This window comes from Papilio xuthus, unplaced genomic scaffold (genome assembly GCF_000836235.2).
Source record: "Papilio xuthus unplaced genomic scaffold, Pxut_1.1 DF828142.1, whole genome shotgun sequence".
NCBI classification, from domain to species: domain Eukaryota; kingdom Metazoa; phylum Arthropoda; class Insecta; order Lepidoptera; family Papilionidae; genus Papilio; species Papilio xuthus.
In genome coordinates this window covers 2,297,530-2,317,124 of record NW_013530507.1, presented here as the reverse complement: position 1 = coordinate 2,317,124, position 19,595 = coordinate 2,297,530, and the positions used below count along the sequence as shown (strand labels likewise).

The 19,595-nt window shown below is 32.3% G+C and overlaps 1 protein-coding gene across 3 annotated transcripts in view; it reads left to right on the top strand.

Moving 5' to 3' along the window:
• Positions 1-19,595, top strand: part of Pde8 (phosphodiesterase 8) — a 100,489-nt gene that overhangs the window by 32,874 nt on the left and 48,020 nt on the right. The window contains exons 1-2 of one of the 3 annotated variants that reach the window (XM_013307506.1): positions 7,143-7,414; positions 7,930-8,002. In XM_013307506.1, the coding sequence (XP_013162960.1) occupies positions 7,963-8,002 (40 nt within the window). In that variant the 5' untranslated portion in view covers positions 7,143-7,414; positions 7,930-7,962. Of the gene's footprint in view, positions 1-697; positions 1,011-7,142; positions 7,415-7,929; positions 8,003-18,579; positions 18,707-19,595 lie in introns of those variants that run through there. The other 2 variants (XM_013307504.1, XM_013307507.1) reach the window with 2 other exon arrangements.

Sequence of the window (19,595 nt, the reverse complement as noted above, 5' to 3'; positions counted from 1 at the left end):
GTCATAGATAAATGTTCCTGATTCATTTGTTAATTTACAAAATTATCTATTAAATATTTATTTAACTTACTAAAGGGATTCTTCTTCTTCTTCTTCTAATGCCTAACCATTACTGGAAGTTGGCCGTCAGCCCAGCGAACCCTTTCCTGTCCTGTGCCAAACGAAAAAGTTGTTCAACGTTGGCAATATTGGGAAAGGGATTCCTCGTTGATTAATTTAACTACTTTAAATATAAATAATGGAGTACAAGTCAATCCCTTACTGTTTGAGGGAATAAATTACTAAAGTAAGAAGCTGATTCAATTATAATATATTTTTAATTGATAACCAAGTCATAATAAACATTTATTTTTGAAAAAAAAGGCAAAACAAACGAGCATGCGTTTTGATTGATGTCAAGTGGGTCTAATACACATAAGAGATTCAAAAGTTTTATATTAACGTGTTCTCTCAATTCCGTTATTTAAAAAAAAAAATAATATTATGAAATGCTTCTACTTCTGCCATGTCACTTCCCCAAACTTCTAATCACACATACATACTTCTTCTTCTAATGCCTCTCCATTACTGGAGGTTGACCGTCAGCTGAGCAAACCCTTTCCTGTCCTGTGCCAAACGAAAAAGTTGTTCAACGCTGGCAATAGTGGTCCACAACACATACTTCGATTATTGTTAATTAAAGTTTTTTTTGTTACAGTTCAATCCGAAGTGATGCGGTTAAATAGTGTTAGTGTGGTGTAGTGAGTGCCAATGTGACAACATGGGTTGCACGCCAAGTATGCTTCTTGACCACAAGAGCAGGCGTCGTGACAGCACTGGGTCGCAAGAGGCTGCATTAGCTAAAGTCGCACCAACACCAGTTTGCAACAAGGCAGTACAAGCGGCCCGCGCACCCAGGGCTTCTTTAGAATCCGACGGCTTCAGTATACAACTGTCAAGCAAGAAGGATAGCTATGTCTCGCAAATGGGCAACAATTTTGCGACTCAGTTACATATAAAAAGGATATCTGGTAAGTTTAGTTTATTTTTCAACCTTAGTAAACTTCTGTGTTGGGAAAAGGTTATAGTACTTATTACCGCGTTTCTTTAGGTTACTCAAACTTAATCTACACTAAGCGACTATCGTACTGATCATTAGGTGACTCTACATTACATGAAATAATCAAAAAAAATAATTTGTATATTTTGTACGGTCGCGGTACTTTGAAATCGAGTAAACGATACATATTCGGTTTCACTCATATTTTTCAAACGTATGAAATAAATAATTTTATTATACATTAATAAAAATAATTAGAATTTATTCAGCGTAGAAAGGGGGTAGACTCGGATACGACGGATGATAGAGATGTATGTAGCACATACTGTGCCGACCCTCGATAGGGATAAGGGCAGGTTGATGATGAATTAAAATTTATTAAGCCAGTAATTCAGTTTTATATTTTTAAATTTGATACTGAGTAATTATGAAACTTATTAAATATGAATCATTTTCATTATTCCTTAGATCTGTTTTGTTATGTTATTTAAGAGTTGCGCCTGACGAAAATAACAAAGCACTGGCTTAAATTATTTACGTTTATATAATTTTAATATTATTAACAATACGAAATTGTTAATGTGTTCGAATGTACACTTTTACAATTTTGATGTAATAACAATTATATTCATTTTAAGGTCTGTTTTATAGCTCGAGCTAGACTATAGAAAACAAACCGTTATAAAGCAGTCGACAATCGTAATCATGACATTCAAACTTTGTGTCGAATTATTCTGTCGCAGATTTTTTTTTTTCTAAAATAACTATATAGAAGCATATTTGCTTTACTATAATAAACAGCCAGTATTATTAAGAATAGTTAATTGTTATGCCTCAACTTTTTTTTCTGTCTCAAACCTTTTTTCTGCCTTAACTTTTTTTTCTCCTTTTTATTTAGTGTTTCTGTTGTATTTGTCGCACAAGTACCATTTTTTAAGTTATTTGTACATTTAACTTCATCTTTCAAGACTTCACTTTTTGTTGTATTTTCAACTTGAAGAGCATCTGATATAATCTTAGCGTAAATTTTATCCATATTCAATTTTTCACAAAAATGAAATTGATCAGCACCGAATGGACATATTTCTAATCTTTTAAACGAAGCAGCCACAGATAAAATATTCCTTAATTTTGATTCACTTATTTCTTCGGGCATTTTGAATTCCTTCCAATTTGCTACGTAATATTTTGCTTCAGGTTTCTTTATGATTCTGACATTTTCCTTCGTTGTCGTGTTAGAGGAAAAAGTTACGCTAATATGAACACTTATAATAGTCGTCTGAAATTGAAAATTAATTATTTAAAAATTGTATAAAAATCCAGATTATTCTAAAACTTTTGTTGTATGAATAATTTACTTAACTAACTGTGAGTTTCTGAGATCAATCTCAATATGAAATATATTGTCATCCCTGTCATTATCTTTGACAAAACAGAGATAACAATATGTTTTAAACGGTGGTTTTGGTCCACGGTAGGTCATACAATATCGAACTCTAAAGTAGATAATTACAATTATTTAGCCTTAACTATTTTTCTATGTCAACTTTTTTCTCCTTTTATTTACTGTTTCTGTTGTATTATAAACTAACTTATTGTTAAGGAAAAATCTTATTATCACTTACAATCAATATAATATTCATTATGGAATTAAATTCACATTAATGCGTTTCTCTTAGTAAAAATTATTTATGTTTATGTTGACTTGGAGCCAGTTAATTCGCTGCTTGATTGCTCTGGCATTCGACGCGCTAGTAGTAAACATTTTTAATTAACTTTTTTTACTGTCGTTTCGAAGTCTGCTCACCTTGAACATTTTTAATTTGAATTACGAGTAATTTTGTTTTAGAATGTTAATGTCTTGATCAAATAATGCAATTTACTGAAGTTAATTTTATTTATATCGAGATTTAAATGAGATTAATTTAGTAAGGAGTTATACTATTAACTAGAGCTACTTTAATGCTTCGCGGTGTTTTAAATTGTTATATTATAAATGCGAATGTTTAGATGGATGATTAGAGCGTCAGTGGCTCAGGGGTCAAGCACTTGACTTGCAATCTGCAGGTCCTGGGTTCGAATCCCGCTATGTACCAATGTGTTTTTCGATTTCCGATTTACATATTTACATTTATCCGACATTCTTACGGTGAAGGAAAACATCGTGATGCAGTCACCACATATCTGAGAAGAAATTCAAAGATATGTGTGAAGTCAACCAACTCATACTTGGCCAGCGTGGTTGACTATGGCCTAATCACCCTCAACTTAGGGTAGGCTCCGAGCCGTATAGTGAGCTGATGATGATGATGATGAGATGGATGAATGGATGTTATCTCTCTAAGTATCTCTGGAACGGCGTAATCTCGCTGAACATCGTCTGGACGAACATAGGCTACTTATTAAATTCTTTTTAGTTCTTTGCGGACGGTTTCGCAGGCAGCCAGTATCTGTTATAAAATGTGTAGCAAAACTCATCATCAAACGGTAAAAGAATACAGAAACATGTAATATTTTATACAACTTTCCATCGTAAAATTGTCAGAGCGACCTTTTATCCAAACTCAAATTCGGCCGAGGACACTTCTGTAGTAAAACTTTGTGCACACACGAAAGTAATGTCGCGCACAAAATTGTAGGGAACATGAAGGGTCGTGGTAAAGTGCTGCTCTAGTTTAAGGGCCAGGCAAGTCTTTCCATTAAGAAAAGGTGTCAGCAGACTTCGTAATCTTAATCGTTCGAGAGGTTTCAAGTCACGTACCTCTTTGTTACAACGCTATATCATAATTTTTGTTGTTTTTAAACGTAATTAGGCTATCGTAGAATATAATTTAGTGTATACATTTTTACTTTTAATAACATAACACCCAAAAAGTTTTTTATTTTTGTGTATAATGTAAAAAAATCCACGATGATTTTTCCATTTTTATCAGAGCTTAGCACTTATTTTTTTGTGCGTTCTTCATCAAGCGATGGTAGAGGGCTGCAGGTGACGGCTGACAGTTTAAGAGGTCTCTAAAATCCGCTTAAATATTTTAGCTGATACGATTCTACAATTAGGATTTTAACGTAACTCAAAATGTAGGTGACACTTTGGGTTAAAAAAAATATCATTAAAAGCGACGTTGGAGCAGTTAAGTATTCGACCGGCCTAGCTCGAAATCACGCGTTCAGGTTCTATCTCCGGCATGTAAAAATGTGTTTTGCGATTTTTGAATTTCATATCTACTTATCCGGCGTTCTTACGGCGAAGGAAACCTTTATCATGCAACCTGCATAAATCTGCGAAGAAATTTAAAGATATGTTTGAATTCAACCAACCCGCATTGGGTCAGCGTAGTTGACTAAAAACTAGTCACCCTTAATGTGAGGATGTATATACGATGGCAATGTTTTTTATTAAAAAAATACTACTAAAGTGTGCATTGGTGTAAAATTATATTGATATTCATTGATGATAATGTAACGAAGAGCGTAAAACATGGATGGACGAGGCAAAAATCACGTGTTTTAAATACTACATTAACAAAAAAAAACAGATAAGGAAAGAAAAGCATACTGTGAAAACGTAGCGTCTAATAGTACAAGTAAAACCTCGTTAGTTTGTCTTCCAATAATTTTATACCACATCGCAAGTCACGCATATTAATTCGTGCGTGTCACTTACATTTTTACGTAGCCCTTAACTTCGAAAATAACTTGTTAACATGGCTACAATATGCGTGACGCATCCAACCGCCTCGTTATCTCACTAACATTATCGAGGCAATGACGCACGCCCAACGGACACCTACGGTAACACACGTGTCAATCCACCCTACGACTACGCCTCATTGATTATGAAATAGAACATTGACGCTCTTAATTTACAAGGTAGAAATAATTATCATTCCTTCAAAATATTCAACATTAATTGAACCTGACTGATTTCTTTAGACGCGTTCAAGACTACTTTAGACGCGTACGAGAAAATAGATTGCTTAAAATATATGAGGCAACGAAATGCACGTGCAATTTCATGGGATGAAAATAACTGTGAATGTTAGTAAAGTGACTATATTTTACAACTTCTAATACCGAGAGATGTCTTCATCGTTAGTTAAAACGTAAAACAACCGTTGCTAATTAGTAATTTTATTTTTAAATTGCGGAGTCTAATAAGTTTGGTCTAATGTTTGTGGAAGGTGATCAAAATGTCTCCCCGTTCAAATCAAACGTAAAAATGTTATAACTTCACATCCAACATACTATTCAGCCAGTAACAAATGACGTATATGCAGATATTTGTTATCTCCAACAAGACGGGAGCCTACGGCCTACGGAAACGATTTATGACATTCGATTACCTTGACACGGTTGGCCAGCGCTCGCGTATCTCTTTGTGATGTCATACTCTATCTTATCGGATTAAACACTACTCATAAACAACGCGTGGAATAAATTCTAATAAAGTGAAAAGTGTACAGGCTGGTGCAGAGTCGAGCTCAGCATGTAAATTTCACACGATATTATAAAATATTATTTGACATTGAGAAATCTATCATAACTTCTAATGTTATCACTTAGCGGCTAACCAAGTGTTTAAATGAAGTCGTGTTTTATTTCCACTGACGCACCTGCTATTGCTTTGACTACGCGCGGACAGTCGCGCGATAATTCGCTTAGTGGAAATTAGTACTAAATCATTAATTTTGATCATAACTTCACAAGTGCTTCATTATAGCCGCCAAACAACGAACATTGTAAACTATTTTAATATATAAATATATATAAAGTAAAAATGTTTCTTCCACTTATCTTATTAGCTGTCGCCCGCGACTCCGTCCGCGCGGAATAAAAAAAAGGTTCCTAAACGGTTCTCCAGGCAATTATTAAAGATTTTCTTACTGTTTAAACCTTCCTTAGACCTCAACGAACATTTAATACCAAGATAAGATTAATCCGTTCAGTCGTTTTCGAGTTTAAGCGAGACTAACAAACTGCAACAGATTTTTATATATATAGAGATTAAAGGTATTGAATTTTTTTCCGGTTCAATTTATCACAATTCTTTAGACTATTGCAATTATTTTTTGTTTTTTTTCTAGAGGTTAAAATTTGATAAATGTTAATCTTTATTTGTTTTTTTCCTCTAGTGTACCCTTTATCATATGTTAATCAAATACACTCTTATATGGACTTTCCTAATGAGAGGATGCATGGAAATGTTTTCTTTCTGTGCATCTTCTCCTCCGTCGCTTAAAGGTAGGCAACGCATATGTAATTACGTATGTCTATGGGCAACGGTCACTTTGCTATTTCAGCGATTTCATGTGGCCGCTCGCTCGTTTGCCACCTTATGATATAAAAAAATACAGTTCATATGTCATCGTGGTGAAGTTATTAAATATAAGCATATATGTTTTACATTATGTCTTCGTATGTCTTTTATTTATTTGGCAATAATTAAACGACAATATCGCGTAGTGACGTCACTTTACGACTGATCGTTAAGATACTTATCGACGATAAAATTATGTTGATTTACTTATAACTCTGAATAACATAATAATTGTTGTACAAAACTCCTCTTCGGTTTTGTATATGGCTATTTTTTTTTTATTTCATGAAGTGAAAGTGGAGTTTCGGTTTTTCTGATCTCATCACTAGCTATTATATACGTAATTAATTATTCTACCTTTTCTTTTTCTATATAACTGCAATAATAATTTAGTTTATAATAATGTACCTCTAATATACCACTGTAATAAATAGATTTATCGTAACTAACAAGAACCGTAGATAAATTTTACTACCTTACTTCTTACTAATATTATACATGTTTGGACGGATGGATGTTTATTTGAAGGTACCTAAAGAACGACTGCATGGATCTTACTGAAATTTGACATAGATATACGAGTAGAAACAGTCTTGAATAAGACGTAGGCGACTAATAATTAAGTTTTTTTTAATCCCGCGCTGACGGAGTCGCGGCCGATTGTTAGTATAAGATAAAAACAATCCTGAATAGAAATCAATATTCACATGAATTATCAAATAAACCAACGTAATGTTTAGTGCACGAGAGAGTATCCACGATGTGACTGAATGTGTGCTCATATTATTAACAACACAGCAGCTTGTACGCGGAGACATGCGTCGGCGCTTATCAGTCGACCTCCAGCCTCGGGCATGCCTGCTATGCCGACGAGCTGATAACGCGAACATCGATACAGGACAAACTAAAGAACAACAGTTTTAACGTGCGAAAATCATTAACCTGCTTGTGTTGCTATTTATAAAAATCGCGATATATTCCTTAATGTTGACAGAACAGATTAATGTGTGAAACATTTTGAGGTTATGTAAACTGTTGTATCGCAAGAATCAAATGTAAGAACAGTGATAATTAAAGATATGTTTGCTCTTATTTGTATACGTATGTGTCTTAAATAGTTTACAGTTGACAGCTAAATATAGCTGTTAATTAATAAAAATATAGTATATTTTATTTTATAGCAAGAGGAAAATTTCGTAGTGTTTCTATCACTTTATAGTTTGAATTGTCATAGCTAAATAATAGTGAACAGTTGCACAAAATAATAAACGTTGTACCACAGACTAAAAAATCAATAAGGCAGTATGCTTTATAAATAGCATCGTATAATATTATTGTATCGCTATCTTGTTATTAAATATACTTGCAAAACGAGGACATTTCACATCGCTTTATTATTTATCGATAAAGTTGTATCACTTTCACGTCACTAGTTCAACTGTCAAAGCGTTTAAAACATGTGAACGCGTAAAATACTGTGTCGAAATTAAACGATTTTTTTCTTACATAAACTCTAAAAAAAATTGTATAACGTAGTAATGTTTAAATAAATATATAAAGCGTGAATTAGTTCTAGTGACATAAAGATGAGTGAAGAAAATGAATGCTAAACGAGATGGATATAGACAACGAGGATAGTTCAGGTAATTTTATATTTATTTTATGATAGTGTTATTTGCGTGTGTGGCTGGTGGTGACATCTGTTAGTTGTTAAATGTATTATTTAAAAACTGACTTATTTTAGCGATGTAAATAGATTTAAATATTAATAAATTGTTAAATGAAACTATAGAAATTCTGTCTCTATAAACCTTTTTTTTATTTAACATTAATAATCTTATTTATTACCAATATTATAAATGCTAATGTTTAGATGGATGGATGTTTGTTTGAAGGTATCACCAGAACGACTGAACGGATCTCCATGAAATTTGTCATGCATTACAACAACGTCTGGAAGAATACATAAGCTATATATTTTAATTCCGCACGGACAGAATCTCGGGCGGCTAGTGGAGTAATAAATGTATTAACGATTATGACGCGTGTGGGTCAAATAAAACTACCAAAAGTGATTCCCGGTAGCTTCTAGTCGGTGTAAATCGTTATCAGGTGTTTATCATTATCACATTGTAATAGCGTAATAAAACGATACGTTATTAGGAAGCGTTTATTATATTCTATCTAACAGTTAATGAAAAAGTTGATAAATCGATTGCTCTATCACTACTTTGATGAGGATAATAAAAAGTAACGCGTATGTTATGGTAGAAATGTTTTTTTTTATATTATAAGGTGGCAAATGAGCGAGCGGCCACCTGAAATCGTTGAAATAGCGAAGTGGCCGTTGCCTATAGACATACGCAATTGCATATTCGTTGCCTACCTTTAGTCGACGGAGGAGAGGATACACAGAAAGAAAATATCTTCCCTTTCCACGCATCCTCTCATCCGGAAAGTCCACTTCCACTTGCCACCCTTTCCTTATAAGAAAAAGCGTGGGAAGGGAAAGAGGACTAAATTAGGCCTCCGTGGCGCACATTCATCAGACGAAACGCGGAATTGCTTCCACTTCACGCCTGCCTTTTGTGTGGTCGTGGTATTGGAAAATAGCACAAAAAAAACAAAAGAAAGCTATAGTACACCAAGAATCTTGGACACTATTTTGACATTCCTAGTGACGGCACTAGCTCACTAGCACCGGTAAGTGAGCTATCATAATTTGACTCATGCGAACCGTATCAGATAACTTTATCAGACTATACAAATTACATTGGAAGTTTTTTTTCCTTAAAAGCGATTTTTTTGTCTTCACTTAGTTTCCACAGATGGACAGCAGCATATTGCCATCACCCTTAACCTCTACTAAAATAGATATAGCAATATATTTCGTACAGTTTCGGCATTGACATCCGGTTAAGTCGCTCAATATTTTGAATTCAGAATTAATTTAAAAAAAAAACTAATTTATTGCTTACTTAATTTAATGAAAGCTCAATTGTTCAAGCGAATTTATTTTATCGTCAAATTATTGCTCTCGTACCACAATTTACATTAATGACTACAATTTACAAAAATCTCATGACGTACGATAATTGATGGCCCCTTTTAAAGTGCAGCTCGCCCTTTAATATGAGAAACCTTCAATTATCAATTAATTGTTAACAAAGAGACCTTTCATAACGCCGGCGAACCTATACAATTTTACAAAAGAAGGTTTACGTATGCAATTAAAACCTTTATATGTATATTTTGTGATGTTAAATTACTTTTAAAATGTACTAAATACAGTAGAATAATTAAGAATCGTTCATTAATTGTCTTATTAAGAAATACGTGAACAAACATGAAACATATCATTCATTGACATCTTGTCGTGCATTGAAATATTTACATGGAAAATAACAGGCTATAAAATGTAAGACAAAGATCAACGACACTATGTCATGGTACAGATTAAAGGTTCTAGAGTGGAATAAAGGTTGCTCCACTCTTCATCAACCTATCACTCGCCTCTGTCACGGCGCCGCCGCGACGTCGTCGATAGAGTGAAGAGTTCACGAGTCGGTGCTAACCCTATATAATAACAACAGATGAGATACCGCCTCCATTCGGTGCGGTTATGACACACCTCGTCATACACTGACCTTTATAAATGGACTGGCTACACGGCGTAATATTTTGTGCATATTTGATTTTCGCCATTTTGGCGCTGATGGTAACGATGGTGTGTATTCGTATTAATAACATAGATATAATTAATTGTCAAGTAACATCGAAATGCGCGTTTAAATCGGAACGAAGTAAAAGCTGTCGTAATAATTTCATGAAAATTCTCCAAGCGGATAAAATCGCGGGCGTCAACTAGATTTGTAATAAGTCATAATATGAATATTTATTATATGCAGTTCAAGAATACGCAAACAACAAGCAAATCATTAACTTGGTTAATAAACGTCTTCTTTGTGGAATCGCTTTGATTACGTGCCAAAGTAATCGAGCGAAGTGCAACGAGATAAATATAACGATACATATCGAGTCGTGGAAAACGAAATTATTTACAAACATCTGTTTGATCATATACCAGAACTCGTCATGAGGTCATCATCAAAATTACATGATACCATATTTGTATAAGAATTGTAAAACAACAAACAATCGGTGACAAAAATAATCGATTCAAACCATTTTTTTATCAAATAAAACGTCTGAATTTTCTTTTTTTCTTCGTTCTTTCCAAGCGAAGTTGGCTTTATGTTTTAGTCAGCATCATAGATATAATACGGTTAAAATATATATGTCTATAAGGCAATATAATCTTAATTCTTACTAATATTATAAATGCGAATGTTTAGATGGATGTTTGTTTGAAGCTATCTCCAGAATGGCACGGATCGCGATGAAAATTGGTATACATACAGAACATATTCTGAAAGAGCACATAGCCTATTTACTAATTATGTTTTTTTTAATTGCTCGCGGACGGAGTCGCGGGCGCCAGCTAGTTATTTAATAAATAGTTCTGGTAACGACATAATATTTAGCAAAAAGTGGATCTAACTTGTGTAAAATGTTGGCCGCACTTTTTAAAAGAAAAAAAGGAGCACAAACTATTCGTTCGTAATTTATTGCATGTTCATAGTGTACTTAAAACAATATAACTGAAATAAATAAAACAGAATCGTTGAGTACGACTGCATCCAATTTCACAGTAAATTCCCGGCTAATATTCTCCAATCTTCCGGCGATTACATCGGAATGACATGTAAAATGTCGTTCGGAACGCGTAATACAATATCGATTTAGATATAATGTGCTGCGCCTTAAATTACTGTTTTTTCAATTTTAAAGGAAATGAATTCCTGAATCAATAACACAATATAGGTATCTTAAAAGGCACCTCACGAATATTTTTTTAGGTTAGGAATTTAAGTTAAGATACTTGATATTAAGGGCAAGTACTCTTGAAAAGGTAACAAAATTATCTTCAAAATATTTAAAATGACAAGATGGTTTTTGTTCTTTTATAATTTGGCAATCTATTTTATCAAACAATTATTCATTCCTGTTTAAGATACGAGTATAAATATAATAATAATCAATTGCTGTTCGTTAGTCTCGCTAAAACTCGAGAACTGCTGAACGGATTTATCTTGTCTTGGTCTTGAAATGTTTGTGGAGATCTAAGGAAGGTTTAAAAGGTGAGAAAAATTCGAATAATTGCCAGGAACTAATTGAGTTTTTTTTAGTACACGCGGACGGAGTTGCGGGCAACAGCTAGTATTAAAAAAAACAGATGAATGAAACGATTAAACTTCATCGTTAAAATAAATTAAAACGAGTTTAAATTGCACAAAGGGAGCTTACACGTTTGTCTTACCGTTGGCATAAACCACGTCAAACGGATTTAATACAGCAATTAAATATAAAGCCAGACAAGTACGGCAGGAAGAGGAGAGATTTCGATCATTTTAATGACTGAGAGTCGCCATTTTTAAAAAGAAAACGCAAATTTTGACACTAACTCCACAGTGAGGTTATTATCTTTACATTATCAAAGATCGCTTTAATTAACAACTACATAAAGTTTTAATTATAACCAGTTTAAAAATACCTAACCGAGGAATACAGTTACATCTCTTAATCAGGTTACTTAAAAGATGCAACTCTACAATTTATCATAACGTAAGTTTAACTTATATGGCTGTAGTTTTAGTAAGTAACTAGCTGACGCCCGCGACTCCGCCCGCGTGGATATATAAAAAAACTTAATATATAGATAAGTTAAATAAAAAGCAGCTCTTCAAGGCATAAATTCGAAAAAATAAAATAAAAAGTGAATAAATAGTATCCTAAGTCCGTCTCCTGGCTCTAAGCTCAATCACCTCACCTCAAAAAAATTCCGCCATATCGGTAAAGTCGTTCTTGAGTTATAAATAATGTAACTAACACGACTTTCTTTTATATATATAGATGGTAATATTAGTATCTGGCCATTTCAACACGATTTCGTGTGAAGAAAGAATGTTTCGTGAAGAATTAAAAAACTGTAAAACCGCCTTACTTTACAAACAAAATCTGCTGCATATCACAGTAATGTGAACATACCTTATACAGCCCGCGAAAAACTTTACCCCTCTGAGAGTCGGGAAATAGAGTCGTAATAGTAAATCATTTTACCCGAATACAAGACTCACTTCTATAAACAGCGGGAACTTTAAAAGCCACTTGAGATGTCAAATTATATTTCAAGTTGCACGAAGCTAGAAAATTTTGTTTCCGCTGAAGAATTTATTCATATAAACGCGAGTGCACGTGAATGTAATAAAAGTCATTTACATTTGTATTTTATAAAAGATTTTATAAAAGGAATGATTTTATATTCGAGCTTTTGACTTCTGGAAAATAACTTTAAGGTATTCATGAATTTCATAGAAATATATACGATGTTTTTAATTATATAATACATTTTTATTTTTTGCTACAATAAATCATGTCACATTGCGTAAATAACTTATATAATTAAGTTAAATAATTAAGTTTTTATTAAATACAATTTTTTCTTTGTTAAATAGATTATTTTCTAGTAACTACAATATTTTTATTCTAGTTACTATGAAATAATCTAATGAATAGTCTTAAATCTATGATATAAAATAAAATATAAAAAAACGAATAATTAACTTTATTAAGTATAATTACAACTACGTATATGACAATCTTACAATGTTACTATTATAATATTATTATATAAATATGAATGTTTTCAGATAAAAGATAAGATGGTTATTTGTTAGAAGGTATCTTCAGAACAACTTCATGGATTTCGCTGAAATTTGGCATAGATGTAGAACATAGTCAAGAAGAACACATGACTACTAATTTTTGTTTTAGTTCCGCGCGGAACTAAAACAAAAATTAGTAACCTAGTAGCTTAGTAGTAGTTATGTTAGTAAGCGTAGTAGCTAAATATTTTATTTAAATTTATTTAAATTAACCCAATTAAATATTTATCTTTGTTCTTAGTTCTCTACATTAAATGCTAGGTCCATTTCGAATGTAGATCGTATTCATTGAGATATGCCTGCAGGCGGCATCTAGAGTTATTTTAAAATCGGAATCCCTTGGAAGTCTGAATGTGCCGTTTAAACGGTCCGCTGAATAGCCCGCGCTAAATAGTCTGATAACGAACTCTCGCAATATTATTAATATATCTGAATTGCAAATAATTAATTCTTATTTGTGTACTAAAATATTCCATTAAGACTATTTTCATTTAAGATTTTTGCAAGAATATGCTATGTTATTCTTAGTTTTCCCGCTGGTATTAATCAATCCGTCAAATGTTTTCCTAACGGCAATCAAAATAGTAGGCAAGTAAATAGAAAAATCATGAAGGGAAGAAGATAAAACAAGGAAATCCATAGATCATCACAGCTTTATCTCAGTTCTTTCGCAATTAGGACATATTATCTTTTAAAATGTAATATCGAAGTTAACTTAAATAAAAATTAATTACGCTATAATTATCTCATTGTAATCTTTATACACACTCTTGAACTATAATTTGGAATGAAAATTCGATAAATTTCATTACTGGTTTAAAAATGAAAGTGTTATAAAAATATTTTATACATTTTGACGCTATTGGGTTATTATTTCCATACGTCAAATAACAAAAAATAATTTACTTAATTAAAAGCACATCCCCGTGCGTCGGAACAAACACGAAACAGGCACTTCACTTAATAACTTTATTAAGCTACTAATTATTTTAACTTAATGGTCGCGACGGGTAAAGTTACTTTAAGCCTTCATTAAGCCTTTATATTATTAAATATTGAAACATTTAAAACTGACGAAAGCTCACACTATAAACCGTAAATCCAACTGAAAGTTTAAAATCAAAATAAGTGATCTTGATTTTTAAATAAACTAGCACTCGCGCGCGACTCCGTCCGCACAGAATTAAAAAAAAATATAACTAGTAGCTTACGTGTCCTTCCAAACTATGTTCCAAGTGTATGCTAAATTTCATCCAGATCCGTTCAGCTGTATGAGAGATACCTTCAAACATTCATCTAGCTAAACATTCGCATTTATAATATTAGTAAAAAATAAATAGGCCGAACTAAACCTAATTTAGATGTAACAGGTGTTCCGGAGAAACAGTTTATTTAATTGATAAAAAATAAGTCCTTATAAAAACAAATGTTTAGTATAAATTCTACCAAAAAAGAAGGAATTATGTACAACATAATGTTTATCTAACATTTATTTCCATTTGAAGATATATTTATTATGAAAATGAGAATATATGGTAAAAACAATTTTATTAAAACCTTTAGTGGAGACATAAGAAGCTCTCGGCTATATATTTAGCTCTTCTATGTCCTCAGGGAGCTTGTGCTCAGTTTGCTTAGCATTCTAAAATATTACCCTCGTTTTATATGTATGTTTCGCAATTACGCTTGTATAATTATCCTAGCTTTAATTAAAATTAAATTATTATGTTACAAAATAACTACTAATGTCAGATAGTTTAAATAAACCGCCGTTTTTAAATTTAGAAATTCGTTTATGTTGAAAGAAGCTAATGCGCTACACATATCTGTCTCCCTTACACTTTGCGACAAGCATATCTTCCTTCTCTATCGTGTAACGAAAATGCACGCTCGGTACGTTTACGTTACTCTCAAGTCTTGTAATCTTATCATTTACGAGTATATCTTCAGTAAAAAATTTACTACAGGACCAAATACAATTTCGAATAGCATTTATTTTCTTTATGTCTCTTATTTTTGGCAAATAAACAAAGTACATACAACACTTGGTTTTTTCACAGTTCCTAAGTGTCCCTAAACATTTGAACACCCTGTAGATAAATGATCGGTGTGAAGACAATGCGCATGATCCTTCAACTAGCTGTCAGACACATCACTATCGGCACTCCCCTGACATTTGGCACGACACCAGAGATCGTGCGGCCAGTTTATTTTTAAATTACATTCCCATAGCGTAACATTAGTCTTCGACAGTCCATTGATGTCATGTAGCTGTGATATAATGTGGTGTTTTGGTTTCATCAGACAGTTTTAGTATCGTCCATTAGCATTTCCACGTGTATGTTCGTAGAAATAAACTAATGTTATACATTCGTCAAGCCACAATAATATTTACACATGTCTAGATCCAAAAATATTGAAATTGAGTAAATATTTTCAGTTCAAGTCTCAGATTAATTGAATAATTAAAAATTTAAACATACTGATAATCTTCATTCAGAAACCCGGCATTGATTTTTTAACGTCGCTTTTTTACTGTTTTAATGATGCGTTCGATTGTCAATTGTTACAGAAGATTTAAATTAATAAAATATAATATAATACATACGTCTCACTATCTTACTAATATTATAAATGTGAATGTTTAGATGGATGGAAGTATCTTTAGATGGAACGGCTAAACGCATGTCGCTGAAATTTAACAAAGACGTAGTCACGGGCAACAGCAAGTATACAAACAAAAAGCTTGCTAGTACAACTCCTTCAATTATTAAACAGGGCAATCTGAAATTACTGCAACTAGTTTTGTTGTTTTATCTATCACAATTAATCGAACTCCAAATTAACGATCATATCTAGTACACATGATGTCATATCCGAGAACTGACACCGCACAAACAAATAAAACAATAATAACATATATTTACCTGCATGACCGTTACTTGGCACTTCGCCACACATCCATTGAACCTGCTCGAAATAAACTCTTCAGATAATCAAACCGCCTCCTTTATTTACTGCTATATTGGATTCGAATGAATCAGCCTTTTCACATGTAACTGATATTGCATCTACATTAGATCACGCTGTAGACATGAAATACAGGGTGTGAATTCGATGTTTACACTTTAAGTCTAGAGAATAAAAATGAATAAGTCTTCAAATTCGCTTTACACTTAAAGATTTTACAATGTTCGTTTTTTAATTATGTTTGTCAAAATAAATATTGGTGATTTAGAAGATTTTAAGACATTTGATTTAACTTTTTTTTGAGATTTAGAAGCGACTTTATGAATAGTACAATCTGTATTTTTTCTTTTTTGATTCTAAAACAAGACGATCTTAATCAAAACCAAATTGTAAAAGTAAGTCTTAAACTGCATTTCGTATAGTGTTATCTTCGATAACCTGTCCTATGTATTTCTCGGAAAACCTAATAGAAAACTATAAAAATTTGTTTCAGTTAATATTTTTTGTATACGTGACTGACTGATTGTATAGATTTTGTATGGAAACGTTTAAACTGACAATGTAGCCATTGTCCGAATAATCGATTTCTTACGCGGACTAGATTTTAAGATATTCACGTAAAACCGTGCTATAACTTTATATTAAAACACATACACCTGTACTCACATACGACCAAAAAACATACACACACAGAGAGTTTAAATACACACCAAAATAAATAAATGTATACTAATATTGTAAATGCGAAAAAAAATCGTACAGTTTTCTTTCCACGAGAACCTTTAATTTAGCATGTCGTCTCTTTATTTTCTTTGCTCATTTGAAGTTAAATAATTCTTTTGCTAATGTTAATTATCTTCAGTGGACATATCAAGTTATTCTATTTATGACCAGTTTATGTCAAAAAAAACTATGTATTGCTTACTACTTAAAATACCAAGGAGTAATATAATGTATTTTTAATAGCATTGACTGTTTTTTAAAGAATTGTTAATTAATTTTAAGACTCAAAGGTGTTGGGATGTCGTGTGAAAGTCACGTAACCGCGGGAGAAACTTATCATAATTGGCGCCAAAAATTTACTTTTTTACCGCCAATTTACTTTTAAACCTTAGGGTGTGTACACACTATAACTTATTAAAAATCTACAAGGTAGCCATATCAAATTCTTATCAACTCTAGTGTGTTACTAGCACACATTAATTAAGCACGGTGGTTATAACTTAACCTCCGTTTAAAATTATTTATGACTAGTAGTTGACTTGTTAAGTGTAAAAAAATTATAAATCTAATGTGCACTAATAAAGAAGAATTATTAGCTTACTTGCAAAGCATCCCTTCTTAGAATAAATATAAAACACTAGACGTCACCCGCGGCTTCGTCCTCGCGGAATTAAGAGAAAAAATTAAGAAGTAGTCTGTGATCTTCCAGACTATGTTCTACCTCTGCCAAATTTCAGAGAGACCCAGGCAGCCGTTCTGGAGATACACTTTCTTACAAACATCCATACAAACATTTGCATTTATCATATAAATAAGATAATTATTCTTGTTGAATTTATATCGTACGTAACTGATTGAATTAACTAATTGTGTTCACGGATTAGTTAACAATAAGCGGTTAAAGCAGCGTATAATTATAACGTTACTAAAATTTAACTACGTTTCAAAATAAATATAATCTGGTCTATTGCTTAGAAATTACTAAGTAACTTTTATTACCTAAAATTCAATCTAACAAAAGTAATACCAAAGGTAGAGGTAAGTAGTATGTATTTTTCATCTTTTCTTAAGAAACGTTGAAAAATAAGATGGTACGTAGAACCCAAAGAATGAATTGGACGATTGAAATTAATGAAAATATATCATCATCAGTTCACTATACGTCCCCATTGAGGGGGTCGGATCCTACCCAGTCATGGGTAACTAGACCATAGTCAACCACGCTGGCCCAGTACGGGTTGGTCGACTTCACACATATCTTTGATTTACTTCTCAGATATGTGCAGGTAGCATCACGATGTTTTCCTTCACCGTAACAATGTCGGATAAATGTACATATGTAAATCGGAAATCGTAAAAAAACATTGGTACATGGCGGGATTCGAACCCAGGATCTGCAGATTAATTGCAGATAAAAATATACATTTAACAAAAGCATCGTATAAATAAATTTATCCATCTTAACATTTTTATATGAAAATTGGTAAACCGTACAACTTACGAAACAAGCATGAAAACACATACAAGCCAATACTTTATGGTACTTCAACGATATACGTAATACTGATAAATTGTAATGTACAGTACTTGTAAAATAAAACACAACGTAAGCGGCAAGGACGTGCAACGTCTCCAATTTATTTATATTATTTCGTCGTAAAAGTCAATGGAATTGACACGCGACACCTGAAAAGTCTCTTATCACTTGTTTGCGTCAGATGGTAGTTGATAAGGTGTTTAAGTCAAGGAGAGTCGTCTTTGGAGTTTTTTTAGTCCTTACGCGCTCTGAATCATTCGAGTCGAATTTTAGAGTGAAATGTGTGTGTGAAAATTGATTAACAATGTACAGACCTAGTGAACTCTGGAAAGGTGAGTGTCGATTTTATAAATTTTTCGATGGTGAATAAGTCGATGGAGAAACAGAAAGTAAACCCTTAGTACTTTTTAATAATTTAAAATTTAATTCTATGTTAACATAAATAATAAAAGTATTGAAATTCAACAAGAATGTAGTAAAAGTTTACTATAATACTTTTAGCATTGTATTTAATTTATGTAATTATCGAGTAAAGTTAACGTAAATTTCCTAAAAACATTAAAGAAAAATAACTTAATTAAATGAAGTTTACTACGTAATTTATATTGTGACCAAATAAATGTCAAATGTACTGTTGAATTTGGGATAGGATACTCGTCAATGATTAGTTTTTAAAAAATAGTTTTTAAGCTAGAATTTGACTTGTCTGAGTCATTAAACAGTATATTCATGACTTCTAATTTTTATAAAAAAAAAACTAACTAGAAAGCAACATTTTTTAATTAAATTATTAATACTTGATTTCTTTCAAACGATTAAGTTTGAACAGTTTTTTTATTAAGTACTTTTCATTAACAATAAAATAATATAATTGTTTCTGGATGTTTTTAATTTTCTATTTTGAAACAGTCAAACCATGTAGGAAGGAATATCATAGGAAATATCATTATCACATGGTTGTACCACATATGGAATTAATCCAGACCATAACTGACCAACAATGGTCATAATATTTGCTATTTTAGTGATTTATCTGCGCGAATGTACTCGTTTACATCGTAAATCTGTCTACTTTGTTGTTGTGTACAGAGGTAACGATAAAAATAAACGTAACCGTGGCTCCACGAGTAAACTGCGTGATACTTTTTATTTGTCTGTTTATTTCTTGCCAGCTCTACCGCTTTTTTTTATTGTACTCCAACAATTTAAAAAAAAATTGTA